Here is a 22,500-nt window from a genome sequence, read left to right on the forward strand (position 1 = left end):
TTTATCATAAAGAATGTATCTTTAGAGCCATTATGTCGATTTCTCATGGGTTGTCAAATATTAATTCTCGTCCCTTTAGTTATTCTTTTTTCCTTTCGTTATTCTTATTCTTTTTGTTACTCTTATTCTTTTTGTTATTCTTATTCTTTTTGTTCTTCTTTATTCCTATCACTTTGTGAGCAAAATTATTTCATTATTTCTACTCTCTAAGCGCGAAAGTGTTAAACATCATGCTTCCTCAAGTTCAAGTTTCTCTATCTTCCTTTGAAATATCTCCTCTTAATGACCATAGTTTCCCATCCTCATTCTTTTGCAATTTCCTGGCATTCCTAACTACTTTTTTCATTTATGTAATTGCCGTCTCCTTATTGTGAAGGTAAATACAGGTTTCCTGTATTGATCTAGCATGAAATCCTGCTTGTTTTCTTCTGTAATCTATCTCCTCAAAGCTCCATTGTTGTTGTATAAGTGGGGTTACTCCTCCTCCTATCCTATTTGTCCTTACTTTTCTTACTCCCTGGTATCCTTGTCGGAATATTGCATCCTCTCTTATGTTCATCAGTTTTGTCTCTTGACTGTGATATGAGGATGCAGCTCTGCTACCTGGTCTTGCTGCTCTTTCCCTTTATTTGTTATGCCACCTTCATTTGTGTACCAAATTTTTATATTACTTGTTTCTACTGGGCTGTTTAGATTTTCCTGGAAAGGGGGAGGGGTCCCTTTCTGGAGGGTGGCATTTGTGAATGTTGGTCTAGTCACTCACACACAATCCTCAGGTGTCTTTCCTTGCCAGTGTGATTAGGCCGACTATTTTGCTGTGCCCAGTTAATCCTCTTCCTGCCCTGGTCATGTAACTTGTTCCTCTACAATTCCATTTCCCGTGTGCAAATGTACTGAGGATATTATTAAAAATATACCTAAAGGACTGGTTAACCAGCAAGTGCAAATATATCGTTATTCAGTGTATACTTCCACTTCAGATTGGGAATGGTGTCAGGCCCTTCCAATGGAACACCTGAACCTCCACCGCAAGCAGTACCTGCAGAGCCAGAGGTACCTGGAGAGGTTGTCACCATTGATGACCTTGTGTCTACACCTGGACGTTTTATGCGCCCTCCAAAAATTGCAATTATCCTACGTGGGCCTCCTGGTTCTGGCAAGACTACCATGGCAAAGATGATTAAGGTATGTGGGATTGGTGGATGTGGAAAAAGGTGGGGAAGAGACCTAGGTGCAACTGTGTGCCTCTTCTATTTACAGTTTATAATGGAAGTGTGTGTGTGTTTGAGGATGGAGGAAGATAAGGTAGGGAGAAGGGGAAAATGGGGGAGATGAGAGGAAAGAGAGGAGCAGGAGAGGAGGGAAAGGGAAGATAGGTGGAAAGATGAAATGAAGATGGGTGGAATAGGGGAAAAAAGAAGGGTGGAATAAAGGTTGAAGAGAGAGACTATCCCAGGCACTGACAGGTTTGCCATTTTGTGTGTGTGTGTGTGTATACATACACATACATGCACACTTAGGTATATAGTTTGTATGTACATGCACAATCATTTATCTTAACTGCTGGTACTAGTCTTGCAAAATACAGTATCATTATTTTGAATTAAAAAAAAAAATTGCCCAATTTTTTCCTTGTAAATTTGATTTTGTAGGATCGAGAAGTGGAGAATGGAGGAAGCCCACCACGCATTCTCAGCCTTGATGATTATTTCATGGTTGAGACCGAGAAGATGACCCTCGACTCTGATACTGGGAGGAGAGTCAAGACTAAGGTACAGACCTAAATTATATTGTTATAACCTCAATGTACAGTATTTGTATTACTCACTTTCCCACAACTATTATAACTTTTATATTTTGATTGTTCTGAACTGGCCTTGACTAACTCTTCCTTCAGTTTGTTTCCTGTCTTCACTGTTTTCAAACTGAAGAATTACAGTATTTGCACAAACAAATCTGATATTTTTTTCTTTTAATGGAATGCAAAGTTCAGGAAAAAAATTCATTGTGGGCACTAGCATCGCTTCTCACAAGTTGTCTATAAGTACCATTATCATTACCATTCTTATTGCAAGGTTATGAAACAACTTATTTACACTTGAAGAAAATGTTCTATTTCATCTAAAAATTTTCTTCATAACAAATTCCTGGATTGGTTCAGAGGGAAAATATTCTCGTCCAATACAAGGTTCCTAGCTTTTTGTAACGGTACTTCTTCTTTTGATATCAGTAATTATATTTCTTCTATTAACAGTATTTTCTTAGTTTTACTATAAAAGTAAATGCCTCGGTTCCCCTTAATTAGCACTTTTTATCAGTCCAGCTATTGACCACTTGACTATACTACATACAGCCCAAATTATCACCACCATCCTGCTATTATCAGAATCCTGGTAATTTGTATCACAGTCAGGGGACTTCCGTAATGCTGTCATCACTAAATAATAGCAGTTACATATACATTTTAACATTTTTAGGTGATGCTGTGGTCACCAGCTAAACATTAGTGCTGTTAGCTCATGTAGTGTGCACCAGTCTTGCTTGCTCAATCAGTACTGAGGCTCTCACAGCCGGGAATGTTACCCATGATTTTTTTTAAATGGTGTCTGTTTACTAGAGCCCTGAGGAAGCTGATGTGAACCCAGTGTAGCCGCTGGACATTTAAATAGTGCGCGGCACCCTCAATTATATATGATGTGCGCAGTTTGGTGACAGTTACTCATATACAATGTGCGCGGTGTAAGGGTTAAGGAAGCCTAATTTACATTCTCTAGAAGAGCATAGAGTAATGAATGATATCAAAATATAAATGAATGAAAGAATACAACAGAGGTATTATTTGGTATTAAACATATCAACAGAAAACAATGTACAGTATACAAATTGTAAAAATTAAGTTGTGGAATTAATGGTTTGGAAAGATGGCTGTCGATTTATTGAACAAATTACCAATTAACATTATGAATGTGGTATTGCTGAATTGCTTTTAAGTAAAGTTTCTATGTACTCTTCCCAGATTGGGGCCATCTTTGAATATTTGCTTGGTGATACTTACACATGCAAGTGAAGTCTCAGGCTGGGCTTGGGGAGTAGAACAATGCTCAGAACCCCATTCAGGTACATGTGAATGAGTTTGGCTAGGAATAAACAGGTGCTGCTTTGCATTGGTCAGTAGGGCTTCTGCATTTTCATTTATTCCCGTGTTCTAGGATAATTCATGATAATGTTGACTTTCTGTAGATTATGGAGTACGAGTATGAAGCTGAACTGGAAGACAGTTATCGTGCATCTCTTGTGAAGTCATTCAAGAAGCAGGTTGATGATGGCTTCTTCCCATTCATCATTGTGGATTGTGTCAATAACAAAGTGAATCATTTTACCGAGATGGTCACCTATGCTAAAAAGCAAAGTTTTGAGGTATGTGAAGTAAAATTCTTCAGAACTCTTCTTCTTCTTCCATTGGTGTGGAGCATTTTTGGTACAGTATCATGCATGCATGCATACATACATATTTATTCAAGAATAATCACAAAAATGTGATTTCGTTATGCATAAATATCCATGTAGGAAAAATTAAACAAAACTTCTGAAAGTTTTCATGTTTTAACACATTATCGAGGAATCCAGGTACAGTATTTGTTGATAATGTGTACAAACACGAAAACGTTCAGAATTTTTTTATAATTTTTCCTATCTAAGTACTTTTGCATTCAATTACATACATAATGTATGAAGTAGGGTGGTGAATTGTCACTTGCTTCCTGCACGTCTGTGAAGGGGATGGGGGGGGAGTACTGACTCTGGTCCCTGGTAGGTCAAACAGCTGCTACTGCAACTGGTGTGACCTTTTAGCTTGGAGTAATCCCAGTATGATAGCTTCAGGGACCAACAGGGGCTCTACCAGAAAGAGGTGTTTCATTACTTTCAACACTGGGTTTGCATGTCCTGAAAGACACCCTTCTTAATATACTACAAGCTAAACACATCTTGCCTGAATACAAGATTTTATGACATGTAAGTTTTGTAGCCACTTGAAATGATGAATATAGTCATTAGATATTTAACTCTGCTTCATTACAGTGTATATTTGATTTGATTTTGTGTAGAAATATACATTTTCTTTTCCCAGGTGTATATTGGAGAGTTAGAAGTAGATGAAAGTGTGTGTCTTCACCGTAATACTCACAACCACCCCAAGGAGCACATAGAGCGCATTGTGAAAGCTTGGGAGCGTACCCCTACCAGCTATACCAGAGTGGACCTGACACCACTGGCCCAGGATGCTGCTATTGATGAGGTACAAGTGCCTTTGTTTTCTCTGCTTGATGTTACCTGGTTGTGTTCATGTTGTATACTTTTGTCACCTATAGGCCCATCTTTCTGAATCTGCATCATTTTGTTATACAGTATATTCATTACACTAATGGTTTTCACAGGATTAATATTATTTATTTCATGATTTTTTTATCTTCATCTGAAGAACATGGTTTGCCTCATAGTGAAACAAAGGGGGAGGATATATATATTCCATAATATGCAGGGAAAATTGTTCCAAATTAATGATACATCACACTACCTGGATATTGGTAACCATGAGGATTGTATTGCACATTGCACATTGTATAGTGCTGTTTGTCTGGCCGTGTTAATAATCTCAACAAGTAATAATTATGCTGATAAGATTTTGTCATTTAATATGTAAATGATAAATTGTATTACAAGAGTTTTAAAATGCACATGGTACATCTAGGAGGTGGGGTCTAAAGCACTCCATTGTGCTTCTTGTACACACTGATAGACAAGCACTAGTAGAACCAGACCAGTTATCACAGTAGCAAACGATGGAGGCAACAGGGATACTGCAGTGTAAAGCTCATTAATTAGGAATTCTTGCATACTAATATCAAATGGCACATTCCTAGCAATCTAGACGCATGTGAGCATGCTACCATCATCCAGAAAAGGATACAGACAAGATCCTGTAAATTGTAAATCTGTATTACTGATGTCATTTTTAGTAAAGAATTTAGTAAAGAACTAGAAAAAAGTTCATTTGCCCATGGTGAACTGTACAACTGAGGCAGCGTATGGCTTTAGAATGTGTTAGGTTTACAAGTAAAGTAATGAAAAGTAAAGAAGATAGATATAAAGTTATGAAAACTAAATTGGGTAGATTGCAATCTTATAATTAATTTTATTTTATTCCTTCACAAGATGTGGATTACCTGCTGGTGCTGCTTATTCAAACACTTGTACTAGTCTGATATAAGCTGTTTGTTATGTTTTGTAGTGAAAATCCTTATTAGCACTTTGAACACTGCTTTTATGTTTATTAAGTTCTCATAGGGGTGGTGAGGGCTCAGTCCATGTGCCTTTACTGTTTCTGAGTTACTGAAAGACCTTCTCAAAACCTTTCTTTTGCCAATAAACCTGCCACACAATAATTATTATCTTCACTGGTGCATGTTCTCCCATCACCACATCTTGACATTTATCTTATCTCGGCTTGAGCAGAGGATTGATTAATTTATTTAATTTTCCTTTATGGTTATTTTTTATACATTCTAATTTTCGAGTGTAGTTGTAGCAGTAGGGCTACACTATCTCCACAACTATTTACCCTATCTTTTCTAAGCACTTTGACAGTTTCATTTCTATTTTGCAGTAATATGTGGTTGCACTTGTTTCATCCTTTCCTGCAACTCTACCTCCATTTATTTGTAATTCCATTTACATTTGTGTATATAACTTTAATACTACTCATCTCTACTGGGATGCTTTGAATTTTCCCAAGATGTATTGGTGCCCTTTGTTCCATGGCTAATTCTAATAGGGGAGAGGTGTTTGTTCGTTGTGGATATTTGATGCTGGTGAGAGTTGGAAGAATGCTGGTGCTGTGAACATTTTATATAACCATAGATATTAGTTTATTTTTAAGGAATTCTGTGTGATGTACGGGAGTCAAAGGTGAGCTTAGAATTATTAATAAAAATTTCATACTGCAAATGGTGTAGTGACTTTAACTGATTGTGTTTTGTTGATTATCTTCTAGGTGGAGATGGAAGATATGATGGATACAACACCAGCAAATGAAAACAAGAAAGTTGAGGGAGAGGAAGCAGTAGAGGAGGAGAGGGAGACCTTCCTCAAGGTATGTGACAAAGATGCTGGCCGCTTATCAGACGTAAGTACCAGCGGCCAAACCTCTCAGTCCATTACTGCAGTCCTGCCACGTGTTAATTCTTGTGATGCTGGTAAACAGCATGTTAAGAAGGGTGATAATACTGTAGGTGCAAGTGGCCAGAACGTATCTGGTAAAAATGTTGCCTCTAAAGCAGCAGTTGGCCAGCCTGTGGCCGACAGTGGTAAAACTAAACAGGGTACGGGCAGCCAAGGCAGCGGTACTGGTCCAATTTGCACCAAGTAAGACTTCAGGCAAAAAGGGTAGCGATAATCACAGTGAGGCTGGTAAAGATAGTGCTGGTCACAATGTAGCTGGCCAAGGTGGTACTAAGACTGAAGCTGGAAAAGGTGGTACTAGTAGTAAACCTAGCCAAGCTAGTGCTAAGGGTAAAGCTAATGAAGGTAGTACTAATGATAAAGCTGGGAAAGATAGTACTAATGGGAAAACTGGCCAAGGTAATACCATTGGTAAAGTCGATCAAGGTAGTACTAAAGATAAAACTGGCCAAGGTGCATCAACTCAAGGCAATGTTAGTCAAGGTGCAGCCAGCCAAAGTGGTACAAACAGTGGTGCAGCTGGCCAAGACGTTACTAGCCGTGATGCAGTAGGCAAAAGTGATACTACTCGCAACAAAGCTGGCCAGGTTGGCACTAGTCATGGTAAAGCAGGCCAAGGTGGTACTAGTCAAGGTGCAGCTAGCCGAGGTGGAGCCAGCAATAGTACAACCAACCAAAGTATTGCATCTGGGATAGGCAACATCAATGCAAATGCTGCTCGTGGCACAAGTAATGATCGAAACGCAATTGGCGGAAAAGGCATGACAAGCAATGCTGGCTTAATCAGAGATAATGCATTAGCTGTCAGGCATGGGAGTATTGTCCAAAATGTGCCAAACCTTGGTGATAGTGGCAGGGTAGGCATTGGTCATGGAATTAACAGACAAGCCACTTTCCGGCAGGTACAAACTGGGATAAATTACTCTGGGCAAGATTATCTTGGCTGGATCCGATCAGCCCAGAGCTTACTTTATCAAGGATTTCTTGCACAAGGTTATCAAGGTCGAGGCTTTTTTGGACCAAGGTAGATTTTACAGATAATGCAAACGTTATTGCATTAAAAAAATAGTAGGCTTAGTATTAAAAATTAAGAGAAAAATTCAAACAATTAAGATTAAGGGTGTAAAATGTTAAGTGTTCTTTGTAAGCTATTTGGTTTTCTTTGCCTTTGTACTTCATTTTAAATGGGACTATAAATGTTATTATTTAACGCATGTATATTGAAGATATTTGGCTCTGTAAATACTCGATTCACCTGCAGCAACTCTTGATTGATGCATATGTGTATTTAACTTAGCTCCACTTCCAACTGCACCACTAAACTTTTAAGATGATAGAATTAACACAAGGTTAGGTGTACAGTACATTAGTGTTCGCATAACAATGTGAATGTATTACTGTAGTGAAATGCAAAGAAGAATGGATGTTACTTTTAACATGTATTCCTGCAGTTGAAAAACTGCACTTATGGAATAGATTTGTGTGTATACAAAACTGCATATTCCAAGATGTGTATTCCATGAGTGATTACTAGTGAAGGCATCAGTTGTTGAGAAGGGTGTTACTGTCAGTTATTTACACAATTGTATATTTCTTTCATTTACTCATTTTCCTGCTCGTGGCTTTACACTTATCTGATGCGAACCATAATTTTTTGTTGATTGTATTAAAACAGTAAATATACAGCCGCTAGAATGGGGTTGTTCTTTCCAGCCGATGTTCTCAACTTTCTGTAACCGTCTGAGAAAATACGATTTAATATTTTCATAATGCATGCAACAAAGATTTTCCTCCTTAAAACCACACTTTTAAATTTTGTTTCGGAAACATTTGAACTTGTTCAACTAATTGATCTTCTACCATAGTTTTCCAGTATTCTTTTGTTCTTGTTTAATTTTGTTTTACAAAAAAAGAAAAAGAAAATACTGAGGTAACACCTTCAGGTTTGATAAGCGTATGTTGTTACTCTTTAATTGATCCATGTGAATTTTAGTATGTGACTAATAGTCATATTGCAAAAAATAGGGTATACTGGGATGATGTAAACATTTCAAGTTTCACCTATGATTACCTGCAACTAATGCTGAGTAGGAAAGGAGACTTATGATTATATTGCAAAATAGGTTGAATGTTATATTGCAGAAAAGTAATTTTTTTAAATTTACATTTAAAGAAGTAACATTTTATGGGATTGTAATGTTTAATGACTGAGTTACTGAAGTGCTATTTATATACGAGGAAAGTTTAATTTATTTGTCACATGCTTTTTATTATTGGTACATTTTTGCATGAATTAATAAAGGTTTCATTGTTCTAGTAATTTTGTAAACAATAAAGTGCTAATGATTGGGGCAATTGGTACATAATACAATGAAAACTTAAAGTATCTTTATGAAAATGTAACATTACATGTGGTGTTGCTTAGTGAAGGTCGCTGTGTCATGAAGCTGGGTAATTGTAAGAGGGGCACGAATGAGGGAGTTTGCTTGGGTTAATCAGTCCATGTACTAGAGAATCCTTTACACCATGTACCAAACTATATAAAATGACTGGTACCTATACTGTTTGACGGCCCACTACTACTACTACTACTTGGTAGTTGTGTTTGGCTTCTTACTTGTTCAGGGGGAAACAGATTTTTGTGTCTAGCTTCTAGTAGACAAAACAAATAAGTGTCAATTATATGAGTTTGAAGAGAAAACTTCTGATAACTATTAACTCGAATAAACATGTTGAGTGACACTCCCTGGCGTAGTCCAGGTCGTTGGCTGTTCATAATGGCATATTATCTAAAGGTTTCGTGCACACGTATCCTCGGGTAAAAAGACATCATCGTCCATAAATGCTCGTAATTTCCAATTTAATATGTGCTTGTAATGTCCAGTTCTTGTAAATGCTCTCACGTTATTCCAGAATAGCATAAATTATTCGTGTTTGCAACATTTCCCGGGTTTTTAAGTATTTTTATGGGCTAGGCTTCGTTGTTCAATAGTTTATATTTATTTTAATTTCTTGCTGCACAGTGCTCATCAGCAGAAAACACTACAAGGCACGTGGGTGATCAACTACTGAACATTGTATTGTAATGTTCTATTGATTATACTGAAACCCCTTTCCTCATCAGAGTGAAAGTGAATTATTTGAGAATTGCAAGAAAACAAAGTAGCCACATTAGTCTGCAGAATTTCTATAATATATTGTTGATTAAATTGCTGACAACACTGTAGAAAAATGTTATAGTCAATATTATACGTATGAATAACTATCGTAATGTTAAAAATAATTGTTTATAGTCAAGTGAGAAAAATGATGTTTTGGGCTTGAGTAAAGTATGGAAACAGGTACAGTAAGATGGTCATGGGAAGCTTGAGTGGGTATTACACTTAGTTTACTGGCATTAACACTCACTCTTGGTAGTGAAATAAACATTTCAAATACCACACTTTTATAGGATTCAAATTAATGAAACCTTTATAATTTTATTAAGGTTTTTAGTCATACTTAATGTCAGTGTCCAATTGTGCTTATTATTTTAGATTGCTTACATAGTTTAGTTAGTTTAGCCAGTTATACTGAGCAGGCGGATAATGGAAGTTATACGTGGGCAATATGCATCTTGAACCAGGTAGACTGGTTGGCATTTTGCATCCTAATTGGGCAGTTGCATATAATTTTCGTAATAACAAAAGTTACATTTTTTTTTATACATTGCAAGCAAAGAAATGTATACACAATTTATGGTATAAATAGTGTTGTGTGCGCCACATTAAATAGTTTCTCTATATGTGCATACTGTCCATCTTTGATGTGTTGTTGTCTCCATCAGCTTTGCTGCCCTTGGGGGGGGGGGAGTGGTTTAGTGCATGAGAAGCCTTCTTTGAACATTTTTGCTGATAAATATCCAGGCTGGTTCAGTTTTAGTAAATTGGGATGCAATGGGCACTTGCTGGCACTGAGAAATGGCAAGTTATCATAAGAGTTGGTATTGCTATCAAAGTTCAGTATCTACAAATGGGAAAGTAGAGAGTGGAAATTACATGAAGATTTGGAACCTCGTATATGATAAAAATGGGGGGGGGGGAACCGCTTTGATGAAAATGATGTGAAACTTTGGAAGATGGGAAAAGAATATAGTGGCACTGAGCTGTTAATAGTTTAAGCCATAAGGACTTGCTTTTATGGGTCATCAGTGCAAGCTGGTATACATGCCAGTGCAGACGGGGGCCTGACAGCCGAGTGGACAGCGCTTCGGATTTGTAGTCCTGAGGTTCCGGGTTTGATCCCCGGTGGAGGCGGAGACAAATGGGCAGAGTTTCTTTCACCCTGATGCCCCTGTTACCTAGTAGTAAATAGATACCTGGGAGTTAGACAGCTGCTACGGGTTGCTTCCTGAGGGTGTGTAACAAAAAGGAGGCCTGGTTGAGGACCGAGCCGCGGGTACTCTAAGCCCCGAAATCATCTCAAGATAACCTCAAGCTATCCCAGACTAGTTTGCGTGCAGCTTTTAATTTATTAGTATTTACATTTAGATAATAATTCAGGCACTATCCATAATAATTATGATCAGCAAGTGTGTGGATTTCCGATAATCATGTGTAACAGTTCATATACACATGCTAACATTTACACTGGCAAAATTTGGAAACGGTAAACATGATTTGGCTTATTTTACTGTTTAAATTAGAATTATAAGTGTTTTGTCACTTTCTAAGCTTTTGTTTGGGTTGACTCGCTCCTTCATTGGCAAGTATGGGAGATGTTACATGGGATTTCAACTTTTTCTTCTGCTTAGAGTCACATAATTAGACTAACTATATTAACATGTTTTGCTCATTGGATAATCATTACCTTTTTTTGGCAAGACTGGGAAATTGTGTGTTTTGAAATTGTTTTGCCTAAGTTCACTTTATTAAGTTTTTATACAAATAATTCTTTTCATGTATTCTCTAATATTGGTACTGTAGCTATTTACTTTCTGCCTCTGGTAATCTTCCAATCTTCATTGAGCTTGAGTATGACGATATTGGGTACTTTGTAGCTCCCAGTGAGCCTCCACACACATTTGGGCTCCATGTCAAACAGTGCTGTGTCTTGTCTTGATGCCATGGAGATGGGTGTGACATTGTCACTAATACACAAAAATATTATTTCATTAATGCTTAAAGGTTGGTAGTGAGAAATAATTAGGAGTAGAGCATTTGAAAGATTGCTTAATGGATCTTGTTTTGCAGTGATTGGTTTTATTTGCATAGGAAACTGTAATTGTTGTAGTTGTACTCTTGGATAATTTAAGGAATGTATTAAATTTTTTTTATTTTAAAGAGCACAAATATTATTCAAAAACAATGCAGTTTTACTGCAGAAAATACTATAGGAGAATAGTGTTTAAATTGGTGTTGGTACTTAGCTTCCTACTACCCAACTGATGCACGTAATGTCACACTTGGTACAAGTCTCTCTCAACATTGTGGCTCATTAGTGAATAGTTGACTTGCAAATACTGTGTTTACAATATAATGTACAGCAAAAGTTGTTGTTAAAAGTAAGAATGGCTTGCGAGTGTGTGTGTGCATGTGTATGAACACATGTATTTATACACGTGTGTGTGTGTGTGAGAGTGATTGTGTCTGTGTGAGTGTTGGTGTCTGTGTCTGTGAGTGTGTGTTTGTGCCTGTGTGTGTGTTTGTGCCTGTGTGAGTGTGTGCGCGCGCCTGTGTGAGTGTTTGTAATTACCTAAGTGTAGTTACAGGATGAGAGCTGTACGAGAGTCTGTGTCTTTGCGAGAGTATTTGTGCCTGTGTGAGTGTGTTTGTGCCTGAGCGAGTGTGTTTTTGTGCCTCAGGGAGTGTGTGTTTTTGCCTGAGCGAGTGTGTTTTTGTGCCTCAGGGAGTGTGTGTTTTTGTGCCTGAGCGAGTGTTTGCGCCTGTACGAGTGTTTGTTTGCGCCTGTACGAGTGTTTGTTTGCGCCTGTACGAGTGTTTGTTTGTGCCTGTATGAGTGTTTGTTTGTCCCTGTGCGAGTGTGTTCGTGTCTGTGCGAGTGTTTGTTTGTGCCTGCGTGAGTGTTTGTTTGTGCCTGTGCGAGTGTTTATACTCGCCTAATCGTGCTTGCGGGGGTTGAGCTCTGGCTCTTTGGTCCCGCCTCTCAACTGTCAATCAACTGGTGTACAGGTTCCTGAGCCTACTGGGCTCTATCATATCTACACTTGAAACTGTGTATGGAGTCAGCCTCCACCACATCACTGCCCAATGCATTCCATTTATTCCATTATTATTTGTGCCTGTGCGAGTGTTTGTGTCTGAGCGAGTGTTTGTGCCTGTGCAAGTGTTTGTGCCTGTGCGAGTGTTTATGTCTGTGCATGTGTTTGTGCGAGTGTTTGTGTCTGTGCGAGTGTTTGTGCCTGTGCGAGTGTTTGTGTCTGTGCGAGTGTTTGTGCCTGTGCAAGTGTTTGTGCAAGTGTTTGTGCCTGTGCGAGTGTTTGTGCCTGTGCGAGCGTTTGTGCCTGTGCGAGCGTTTGTGCCTGTGCGAGCGTTTGTGCCTGTGCGAGCGTTTGTGCCTGTGCGAGCGTTTGTGCCTGTGCGAGTGTTTGTGCCTGTGCAAGTGTTTGTGTCTGTGCGAGTGTTTATGTCTGTGCGAGTGTTTGTGCCTGTGCGAGTGTTTGTGCCTGTGCGAGTGTTTGTGTCTGTGCGAGTGTTTGTGCCTGTGCGAGTGTTTGTGTCTGTGCGAGTGTTTGTGCCTGTGCAAGTGTTTGTGTCTGTGCGAGTGTTTGTGCCTGTGCGAGTGTTTGTGCCTGTGCGAGCGTTTGTGCCTGTGCGAGCGTTTGTGTCTGTGCGTGTGTTTGTGCCTGTGCAAGTGTTTGTGCCTATGCGAGCGTTTGTGCCTGTGCGAGTGTTTGTGCCTGTGCAAGTGTTTGTGCCTGTGCGAGCGTTTGTGCCTGTGCGAGCGTTTGTGCCTGTGCGAGCGTTTGTGCCTGTGCGAGCGTTTGTGCCTGTGCGAGCGTTTGTGCCTGTGCGAATGGGTTTGTGCCTAAGCGAGTGTGTTTGTGCCAGTGCTAGAGTGTTTGTGCCTGTGCAAGATTGTTTGTGCTTGTGAGTGTTTGTGCCTGAGCAAGTGTTTGTTTGTGCATGTGCAAGTGTTTGTGCCTGTGCAAGATTGTTTGTACTTGTGCGAGAGTTTGTTTGTGTATGTGCAAGTGTTGGTTTGTGCCTGAGCGAGAGTGTTTGTTTGTGCCTGTGTGAGTGTTTGAGCCTGTAATTACCTAAGTGTAGTTACAGGATGAGAGCTACGCTCGTGGTGTCCCGTCTTCCCAGCACTCTTTGTCATATAACGCTTTGAAACTACTGACGGTCTTGGCCTCCACCACCTTCTACACCACCTGTGCAAGAGTGTTTGAGCCTGTGCGAGTGTGTTTGAGCCTATGCAAGAGTGTTTGAGCCAGTGCGAGAGTTTGTGCCTGTAATTACCTAACTGTGCGAGTGTGTTTGTGCCTGTGCGAGAGTTTTTGAGCCTGTGCAAGAGTGTTTGTGCCTGTGCGAGAGTTTTTGACTGTGTGTGTGTGTTTGAGCCTGTGCGAGTGTGTTTGTGCCTGTGCGAGAGTTTGTGCCTGTGCAAGTGTGTTTGTGCCTGTGCGAGAGTGTTTGAGCCTGTGCGAGAGTGTTTGAGCCTGTGCGAGTGTGTTTGAGCCTGTGCGAGTGTGTTTGAGCCTGTGCGAGTGTGTTTGAGCCTGTGCGAGTGTGTTTGAGCCTGTGCGAGTGTGTTTGAGCCTGTGCGAGTGTGTTTGAGCCTGTGCGAGTGTGTTTCTGCCTGTGAGAGGGTGTTTGAGCCTGTGCGAGAGTGTTTGAGCCTGTGCGAGAGTGTTTGAGCCTGTGCGAGAGTGTTTGAGCCTGTGCGAGTGTGTTTGAGCCTGTGCGAGTGTGTTTCTGCCTGTGAGAGGGTGTTTGAGCCTGTGCGAGTGTGTTTGTACCTGTGCGAGTGTTTGTACCTGTGAGAGTGTTTGTGCCTGTGCAAGAGTGTTTGTTTGTGGCTGAATAAAAGTTTGTTTGTGCCTCTTGAGTGTTTTGTATGTCTGTGCGAGTGTTTGTGTCTGTGTGAGAGTATGTTTCTGTCTGTGCGAGATTGTTTGTGTCTGCAAGATTGTGTGTATGTGCGAGAATGTGTGTGTGCATGCTTGATACCTGGTTGATGGGGTTCTGGGAGTTTTTTCTACTCCCCCTAAGTCCGGCCCGAGGCCAGGCTTAACTTGTGAGAATTTGGTCCACCAGGTTGTTGCTTGGAGCGGCCCGCAGGCCCACATACCCACCACAGCCCGGTTGGTCCGGCACTCTTTGAAGATAACTATCTGGTTTCCTCATGAAGATGTCCTCGGTTGTTCTGGCAATATTTCTTCTGCTTGCTGGGAGGACGTTGAACAACCGCGGACCTCTGATGTTTATACAATGTCCTCTGATTGTGCCTATGGCACCCCTGCTCTTCACTGGTTCTATTCTGCATTTTCTTCCGTATCGTTCACTCCATGTCTGGAGTGTGAGGGTGTGTAATTACCTATGTGTAGTTACAGGATGTACCTGTGTTTGTTTGTGTCAATGTGAGATTGTGTGCACGCTCTGATCAGGATACCTGATCAACCAGGCTGTGACTCGTACATCAGGCTGCGAGCAGCCGCGTCCAACAGCCTGGTTGACCAGTCCAGCAACGAGGAGGCCTGGTCGACGATCGGGCCACGGGGTCGCTGAGCCCCAAAATCACCTCAAAGTAACCTCAAGATAACGCTCACGAGATTGCATGTCTGTGTGTCTGCACATCCATGTGTCTGTGTGTAATTACCTAAATGTAGTTACAGGATGAGAGCCAAGCTCTTGGTGTCTCATCTTCCCAGCACTGTCACGTAACGCTTTGAAACTACTGACAGTTTTGGCCTCCACCACCTTGTCATTGTGTGTGTGTGTGTGTGTGTGTGTGTATGAGAAAGAGTGTGTTTGTGAGAGTATGTGTCTGTATGAGTGTGTGAGAGAAAGTGTGTTCTCACCTAGTGTGTGTGTATAAGTGTGCCTGTGCTAGTATATGTGTGTAAGTGTAATTACCTAAGTGTAGTTACAGGATGCCTGTGTAAGTTACAAGAAGTGTGCCTGTGCAAGTGTGTTTGTCAGTGTGTGTGTAATTAAAACTCCAGTACTGCTTCTTATGTGTGTCCCATCAGGGCGATACCAATGTGTGTGTACACTCACCTAGTTGTGCTTGTGGGGGTTGAGCTCTGGCTCTTTGGTCCCGCCTCTCAACTGTCAACTGGTGTACAGGTTCCTGAACCTATTGGGCTCTGTTATATCTACATTTGAAACTGTGTATGAGGTCAGCCTCCACCACATCACTGCCTAATGCATTCCACCTGTTAACTACTCTGACACTGAAAAAGTTCTTTCTAATGTCCCTGTGACTCATTTGAGTACTCAGTCTCCACCTGTGTCCCCTTGTTCGTGTACCACCCGTGTTAAACAGTTTATCCTTATCCACCCTGTCAATTCCTCTGAGAATTTTGTAGGTAGTGATCATGTCTCCCCTTACTCTTCTGTCTTCTGAGAGTGTGTGTGTGTGTGCATGCCCCTCCCCCCCCCATTCTCTTTTGTTTTCTCAGAGTGTGTGTGTGTGTGTGCACTCCCCTCCCCCCATTCTCTTTTCTAGTGTCGTCAGATTTAGTTCCTTCAGTTCCTCCACACCTCATCCCTCACAATTCCAGGCCAAGCCTTCGTTTCAAACTTCTGAACTTTTTTGGCATGTGTGTGTGTCTATGTGTGTGCGTGTCTCCATGAGTGTGTGCGTGTCCATGCGAGTATCGTTACCTAAGTTGGGCACTGTATGAATCTTGCCTCGTGCTGCTAATGAAGTTTAGCTATGCTATTTTGTAATTAAGTACTAAGAAGTAGCTATGGTATGATAATATGGAAACTCTGTACACAATGTGAAGGAGTTTAAAACGACACTTACCAGCCGGCCTCCCTCTCATCAGGCACAACTAGGCATCTTTCAGACATGGTGCTCCCAAACCCTGCTTCCAGGCAACATATGGCACCTGTGTTGCCACTCAAACTTTATTTTTTTTTCTCTGATCATGAAATTATATGATGTCACTTTGATATATATTGATCACTGCATTGCTGTACACATGATGGTACCAAGTACTGTGCTTACTCCCTATAATGCTTAAATGTCCTAAGATAATTTATAATTATTTGAGGATGCTCACTGACACACTTCTCTCTCAACGGTGAGTGTGTGTGGTGGAGTAGGTGAGTGTGTTTGTCTCATTTAGTGTGTGTGTATGCACGTGCACACTAAAATGTTTGTGAATGCAAGAGTGTGAGAGCTCGAAAGTGTGCGCGTGGATGTGTGCATATGCATTTGTGATTGTGTGTGTGTGTAATTACCTAAGGATAGTTACAGGATAAGAGCTACACTTGTAGTGTCCCCTCTTCCCAGTACTTTGCCATATGATACTTTGAAGCTACTGATGGTTGCAAAGCATCGCATGACGTAGTTTGCTTTGTGTGCGCTATGCGTGAGTGAAGTTTAGCTACACAGTATGTGGTCTTGTGTGTACACAGAGATATGCATTCTATGGTTTTGTTTGTGCCTGTAGTTATACTGTATATGGTTGCTCTTTTGTTTTTGTGTGAACTTACCTAATTGTTATAAATCTTTTTTGTAGCTTTGCTTTCCTAACTATGGTTGTACTGTATGTATATTAGTCTGCAGTTGTGATTGAGTGGTATGTAGGTGTGTGTGTCTTAAATTTTGCTAATGGGTCCCCTTGTTCATCCATAACCACAATCTTATGATTTTATCATCTGCTTTTGAAGTATCATGTTTCTGCTTGAACATTGTCTTGCGTAAGTTTTTTCCATTCATTCACGACACGCGCGCACGTGTGTGTCTGTGTATCCTTACCTATGTGTGTGGTTATGTGCATTTGTGTGCAGAAATATGTTTTCATGAGTATGCATGCATGCTGTAGTCTTTAGACATGAATTGTATGCTGTAGGTCATTCAAAAGAGCATTAATGGACACTAATATATTACAGTATTAATGTCTGACATTTATCTCTTGAGGAATTAATCTTGTATAATTGAAGATGTAAGTGTTATGGGATGAATTGAGAATAATCAGTTGGCATATGATGGCAATTATAACTATTAACACATTAGCAGTGTCAACTATTAATCACTACATGAATCCTGGGTGAGCACGACAAATTCAAGATAACATCCAGTATAGGAAATATGTATTGCTTCCAAATATATAGTTTGGGGAACACAAACTGTCTTATTGTTAAAACTGATAAGTTGCTTTAATATACAAAACTGAATTACAGTATAATTAATTTTTGTTATTGCAGTGTCTAGCAAGTTTGTAGTGTACTATGAACAAAATTATTAATTTAATTAACTATCATTAGATAATTAATACTTTACATTCGGCTAGACTAAAATACTGGTTCAGTAAGAAAAATGGTCCCACGTGCCTTAAAAAAAAATGACCTATTAACTTTGCTAGGAAAAATAAAAATCAGCAAATAGTGACTTAGCAAACACGCCTATTATTTTTTTTTTTATTTTTTTTTAAATTGGATTAATCTAAATTCTTATACAAGTATTGTTTCTGGTAAGTGAGCTTTTTACTTAGTAAGTTTTATTCAGTACTCTTCTAGAGCAATTATATATAAATAATTGACTTATTTGCATTCATAATGCAAACGGGAAATTTTATGTTATGGCTATTATTGATTTTGGCCAGTTTACTTTCCTGTTTTTAATGTCTACTGTATCTGCTCCATATTCATGTGTGTGTTGGCCACAGGTCACTTTTCATTCTAAATCCTGACCCTGTAACAGTGCCTTGCATGTTGTTGGCTGAAGCTGTAAAAATCCACTACACGCAAAGCTTCTGACAATTTTTTTGAGCAATTAAGCTTTTCCCAAGTCATTATCGTTTGTTTCCCCCTGTTAATGCTGCCAAATGGTCCCCCCCCCCTCCTCCTCCCAAGCACAGTGACCACCCCTTGAAAGTTTGTGAATCTTTCTAGAGGTATTGAAGCATCAGAAGTCCAAAACATCAAAACACTAGTGTAACTCCACACTGATGTAAACACTAACCCCATGCATTGATAAAGTTGACAAAAATAGACAGCTTTTTAATCCTTCATGGACCATTATCATGTTAAAATATTTTGAACGTTTCACTTTTGTGCATGGTTTTAGTGTTTATTCGTTCATTCCATCCTAATTACTGTAACTCCTTTCTTTTTAATTGATGGTTCTAAATTTGTTTTTCATGTACTGTATGAATTTTTAATGATGGGTGCTTTGCTACCCTCTGGATCAGTGTTTATAATGATATATTTGTTTGCACCAACACCAAGGTTTGCGTCTGCATCTGGAGTGGTGGCAGTTTGGAAAATCTTAGTAATTAGTGATTATTGTAGTTGCCTTTGAAAGTAACCTTATGATTCTTATGTGCTTAGTCAATTACTATCTGCTGTACCTTCAGCCTTTAAAGCTTTGCACTCATAAAGTGTTTTTGTAACAAATCTGGGTGCAGAGATGTGCTCGTGGCGCACTGCTCTCCATTTAACGCACTTGCTACTCTGCTCTCCATTCACCAGTTCTTATTACCTGGACAGGGTTTCGGGAGTTCTTCTACTCCCCAAGCCCCGGCCTGGGACCAGGCTCGACTGCTCATTCCCCATCGTTACTTATCTTGATTTTTAGAGATTTTAATTCATTCACAGTTTATTCCAAAATAATTCTCATTTTGCAAATACAAGATTTCTGTTACAGTATTTACAATCCATTTAAAATGAAATAAATTGTTCAGTTTTATTCATTAATATATTAAGGAAATTGAAATTCCTGTAAAGAGTAGTTTGAAAAAACCCATTTACAAGGTCATTTGAAGCCAAGATTTCTTTGTTCCTCTACTATAAATGATTGTATAAGATTCACGGGTTATTTTGGAAAGCAGATAGATTTGACAGCATTTAAATAAATCATACAAGAATGAAATATTCTTGCATGTTTTACATATTCCTGTGTAGTGTCTACAATAGCTTAGGTTGTCGTGATATTCTCGCATGTCTTTGTAATGCTCTTATTTGACCGAGATATTCTCATATAGTTCTATTTAAATTATTTAGAAATTGAAGAGAAATGTTGTTCTTAATGCTAGCAGATAAATAGCAATTACTGTGGCAAGTGTATTAGTGTATTTCTACATAACAAAATAACCTAGAAATGTGAGAACTCAAATGGATTATATTCATCATGAATAATGAAGTTGCTGTAGTGCATTGCTGTCAAAAATATTGATGAAATATGAAAAAAATAAATGATTACACAGCCTTTATTCAACAGTTTTATTACATCAGACCAACTTCAGCTATCATTCCATCTACAAATACTTTTGACCTTTTTATCAAGTCATTATGAATGACATTGATGTGTGTATTTCTAACAGCAAAAGTTGATTTTGGTGTGAAAAATGTGTCCTGGAATGTCGGTGAAAAGCTTAACATGGGCAAGAGTTGTTCACACTGCAGTGCTGCTGCCTGGTGTGTTAGGACACGTTTCAAATCTTGCCATTGTATGAATATAATGTATGTGCTGCATAATGTATTTCTATCTTTTACATAAAAATGTTTGCCAGGAAAGTGAATGTAATATGTATGCAGTGGAGCATCAAATTAAATTATTACTACTACAGTACTACTATACAGATGTTTGGTGTTGGTAAGGCTAGTCTAGTTTGGCATAATGCCACCAGTGTTCTTGTATTGTAAACCCATCCCATCTCTAGCTCCCATCCCTTAACCAATCCTGGCTATTTCATTATATAAATTTTGTTAGAAAAATTGCTAAGGTAATTAAAGTAATGCAAAATATAATCAGGCAAGCAAACTGGCATATACAGTACACGAGGCCACGGCATCTGCTAATGTATACGCAATAAATGCAAAAAAAAAATGATCACTGTTCTCATTCAGTATAAATTTGCTTGTCCAAAACTCACTGGTGCAAGTCACTACTTGCATCCATACAAGTTGTGGACTAGTCCAGAAACCTGCCTTAAGCCACAGATAAGTTCTTGACAGGTGATGTGTTCGTGTCAGGTAGGGAGACTCCAAAGGCCAGAGAGTAGTTACCACTCCTCACTTGTTGCACACATGTTGTGACTTTGGCACGGTATTTAGTGTTTCTTTAAAAAATAAACGTTATATTTCTTCTATCTTTGGCTTTGATGAAACGCCACAAGATAGGTTGACTTTTGATTAATTATTCCCGGTGATCTGCCAATCTTGGAAAGTCTGCTAGACACCATCAGCTCCTCCTTTGTTACGTTATAGTTAGGTTGATTCTTTACTAGGTTAGTTATAGATTATACTATTATTAAACATTGTATGTCATATACAGTACAGTGGCACCTCGGTTTACGAATGCCCCGGATTACGAATTTCTTGGTATACAAAGTCAATTTCCTCGTAAAATTTAACTCGGTGTTCGAAGTTTGCCTGGGAATGCAAGTGTTTGTTGATGCATGTCTGGGTCGAGCATGTGGGTTCTGCTTGGGACGAGGCAAGGCACTTGCAGTTTATCCGTGTATTCCACCTAGTGACGACCCCGCTTGAATTTTGTTTGAAGAATTTCATTGTTTTCTACTTTTTTGGTTTCTGACCATAAAAGTTCTATTATATATCACACCTTGGGTCCCAAGAAAATCAGTTGTGAGGATGACGATAGAGAAAAACAAGATTTCAAGAAAACAAAAACAAGATTTTTAATTTGTAAACATGAAGAGGGTATGCGGGTTGTTGATCTAGCTACGCAATACAACAAATCTATGTCAAAGATATGCTGAAAAGACTCGCCCAGATAAAGCTGTAGCAGGCCATTGCATTAACCTTTTTAATGACAATGTGATGTCTGACTACAGACAAGTGTTAAAACATTGGGAAACAAGTGTCTATAAACAGATTCTTAGTAAGAAAAAAAAGCAGTGAGCCAGTGTTGTGCCTGCAAAACGTAGGAGAGAGAGTACATCAGAGAAGTCATCACTGCCTGATGTTATAATGGAAGGTGGTCTCCCCTTCCAAACAGTAACACCTCTCCTCCCCCCCTCCCTCCTCACTGTCTTCCAAATGCCAACAAAAGTCCTCAATAAAGGTAAGGTATAGTAAAAAAATATTAGTAGTATTCTGTATAAAATGTATTTTTAAATTAATATTTTTGGGTGTGTGGAACAGATTAATTCAATTTATGTATTTCTTATGGAAAAATTTGTTTCGGTTTACGAATTTTCTTTGTACGAACCGTCTCACCAGGTGCCACTGTACTTGAAATTTGGCAGCATTTGTACTAACATTAACAGAAGAGAAAGGAGCTTGACCAATCAGCCATCACTCATTTCCCTCATTTGTTATATACATATAGTCTTTCCGCTGTTACTCATAAGCTCCTCAAGTACAGTAATCATGTTTCTTCTGTTTGTGAACAACATTGTAGCTAGCATTAGAGGAGAGCCAACCGGCACCTGCCAGTGAAGCGTGTGCGAATATAGTTTGAGACTGGCTTTCTCAACACTTCAACACATTTCTCTAATTTCATAATTTTTTTGGTGTGTATTATTGACTTGTTTTATATTCAGGAAAGGTATCATCTTCAAAGCTAGGTTGTCAGGGCTTCTGAGGATCTAAGTCCAATTTAACTCTAATATGTTTTCACAAATTAAACATTACATGCAGAATGTTTGTGTTGCTGCTTTGATCTGTCAGTATCCTTGAGCATTGATAGCCATGACCCTTGCTTAGCACTTCATAACTCTGGTCGGCCCTACAAACCTGGTTAAGCTGCCTGCAGATTTTATTGCAATTACCTTCTAGTTTTTTATCTGCTGTTGCTCCTCAATATTCCCAAGAGGTTTTCAGAAGAATTAATAGTAGTAAATTTCAAGGTCAGCTCGAAAGAGAAGTTATGTTTAGATCTTCAAAAGTCACTTCCTAACAACTTTCCTTACTGATGGAAGATTAGTACTGTACTGTCCTTTATATAGAAACTAGAGTTGATAATTTTAGAGAGTTTACAATATATTCCTTTTTCAGTGCCCTTCTTTCAAGTATAATGTTGGCATCTTTTTTCTCACCTGGAAACCCTTAAAATGCTGTGGGTAGTTTTGTAGACTAGAGTTAATGTTTTTCCTTATCTGTTGCCTAAAGAGTT

At 39.2% G+C, this 22,500-nt stretch overlaps 1 protein-coding gene across 1 annotated transcript in view; it reads left to right on the top strand.

The window, feature by feature from the left end:
• The window catches only part of LOC123758298 (uncharacterized PE-PGRS family protein PE_PGRS54), a 71,104-nt gene that overhangs the window by 29,195 nt on the left and 19,409 nt on the right, over positions 1-22,500 (top strand). The window contains 5 exon segments of the mRNA XM_045742506.2: positions 981-1,185; positions 1,653-1,772; positions 3,241-3,417; positions 4,130-4,297; positions 6,053-6,151. Coding sequence (XP_045598462.2) covers positions 981-1,185; positions 1,653-1,772; positions 3,241-3,417; positions 4,130-4,297; positions 6,053-6,151 — 769 coding nt within the window.

Source organism: Procambarus clarkii, chromosome 11 (genome assembly GCF_040958095.1).
Source record: "Procambarus clarkii isolate CNS0578487 chromosome 11, FALCON_Pclarkii_2.0, whole genome shotgun sequence".
Lineage (NCBI taxonomy): Eukaryota > Metazoa > Arthropoda > Malacostraca > Decapoda > Cambaridae > Procambarus > Procambarus clarkii.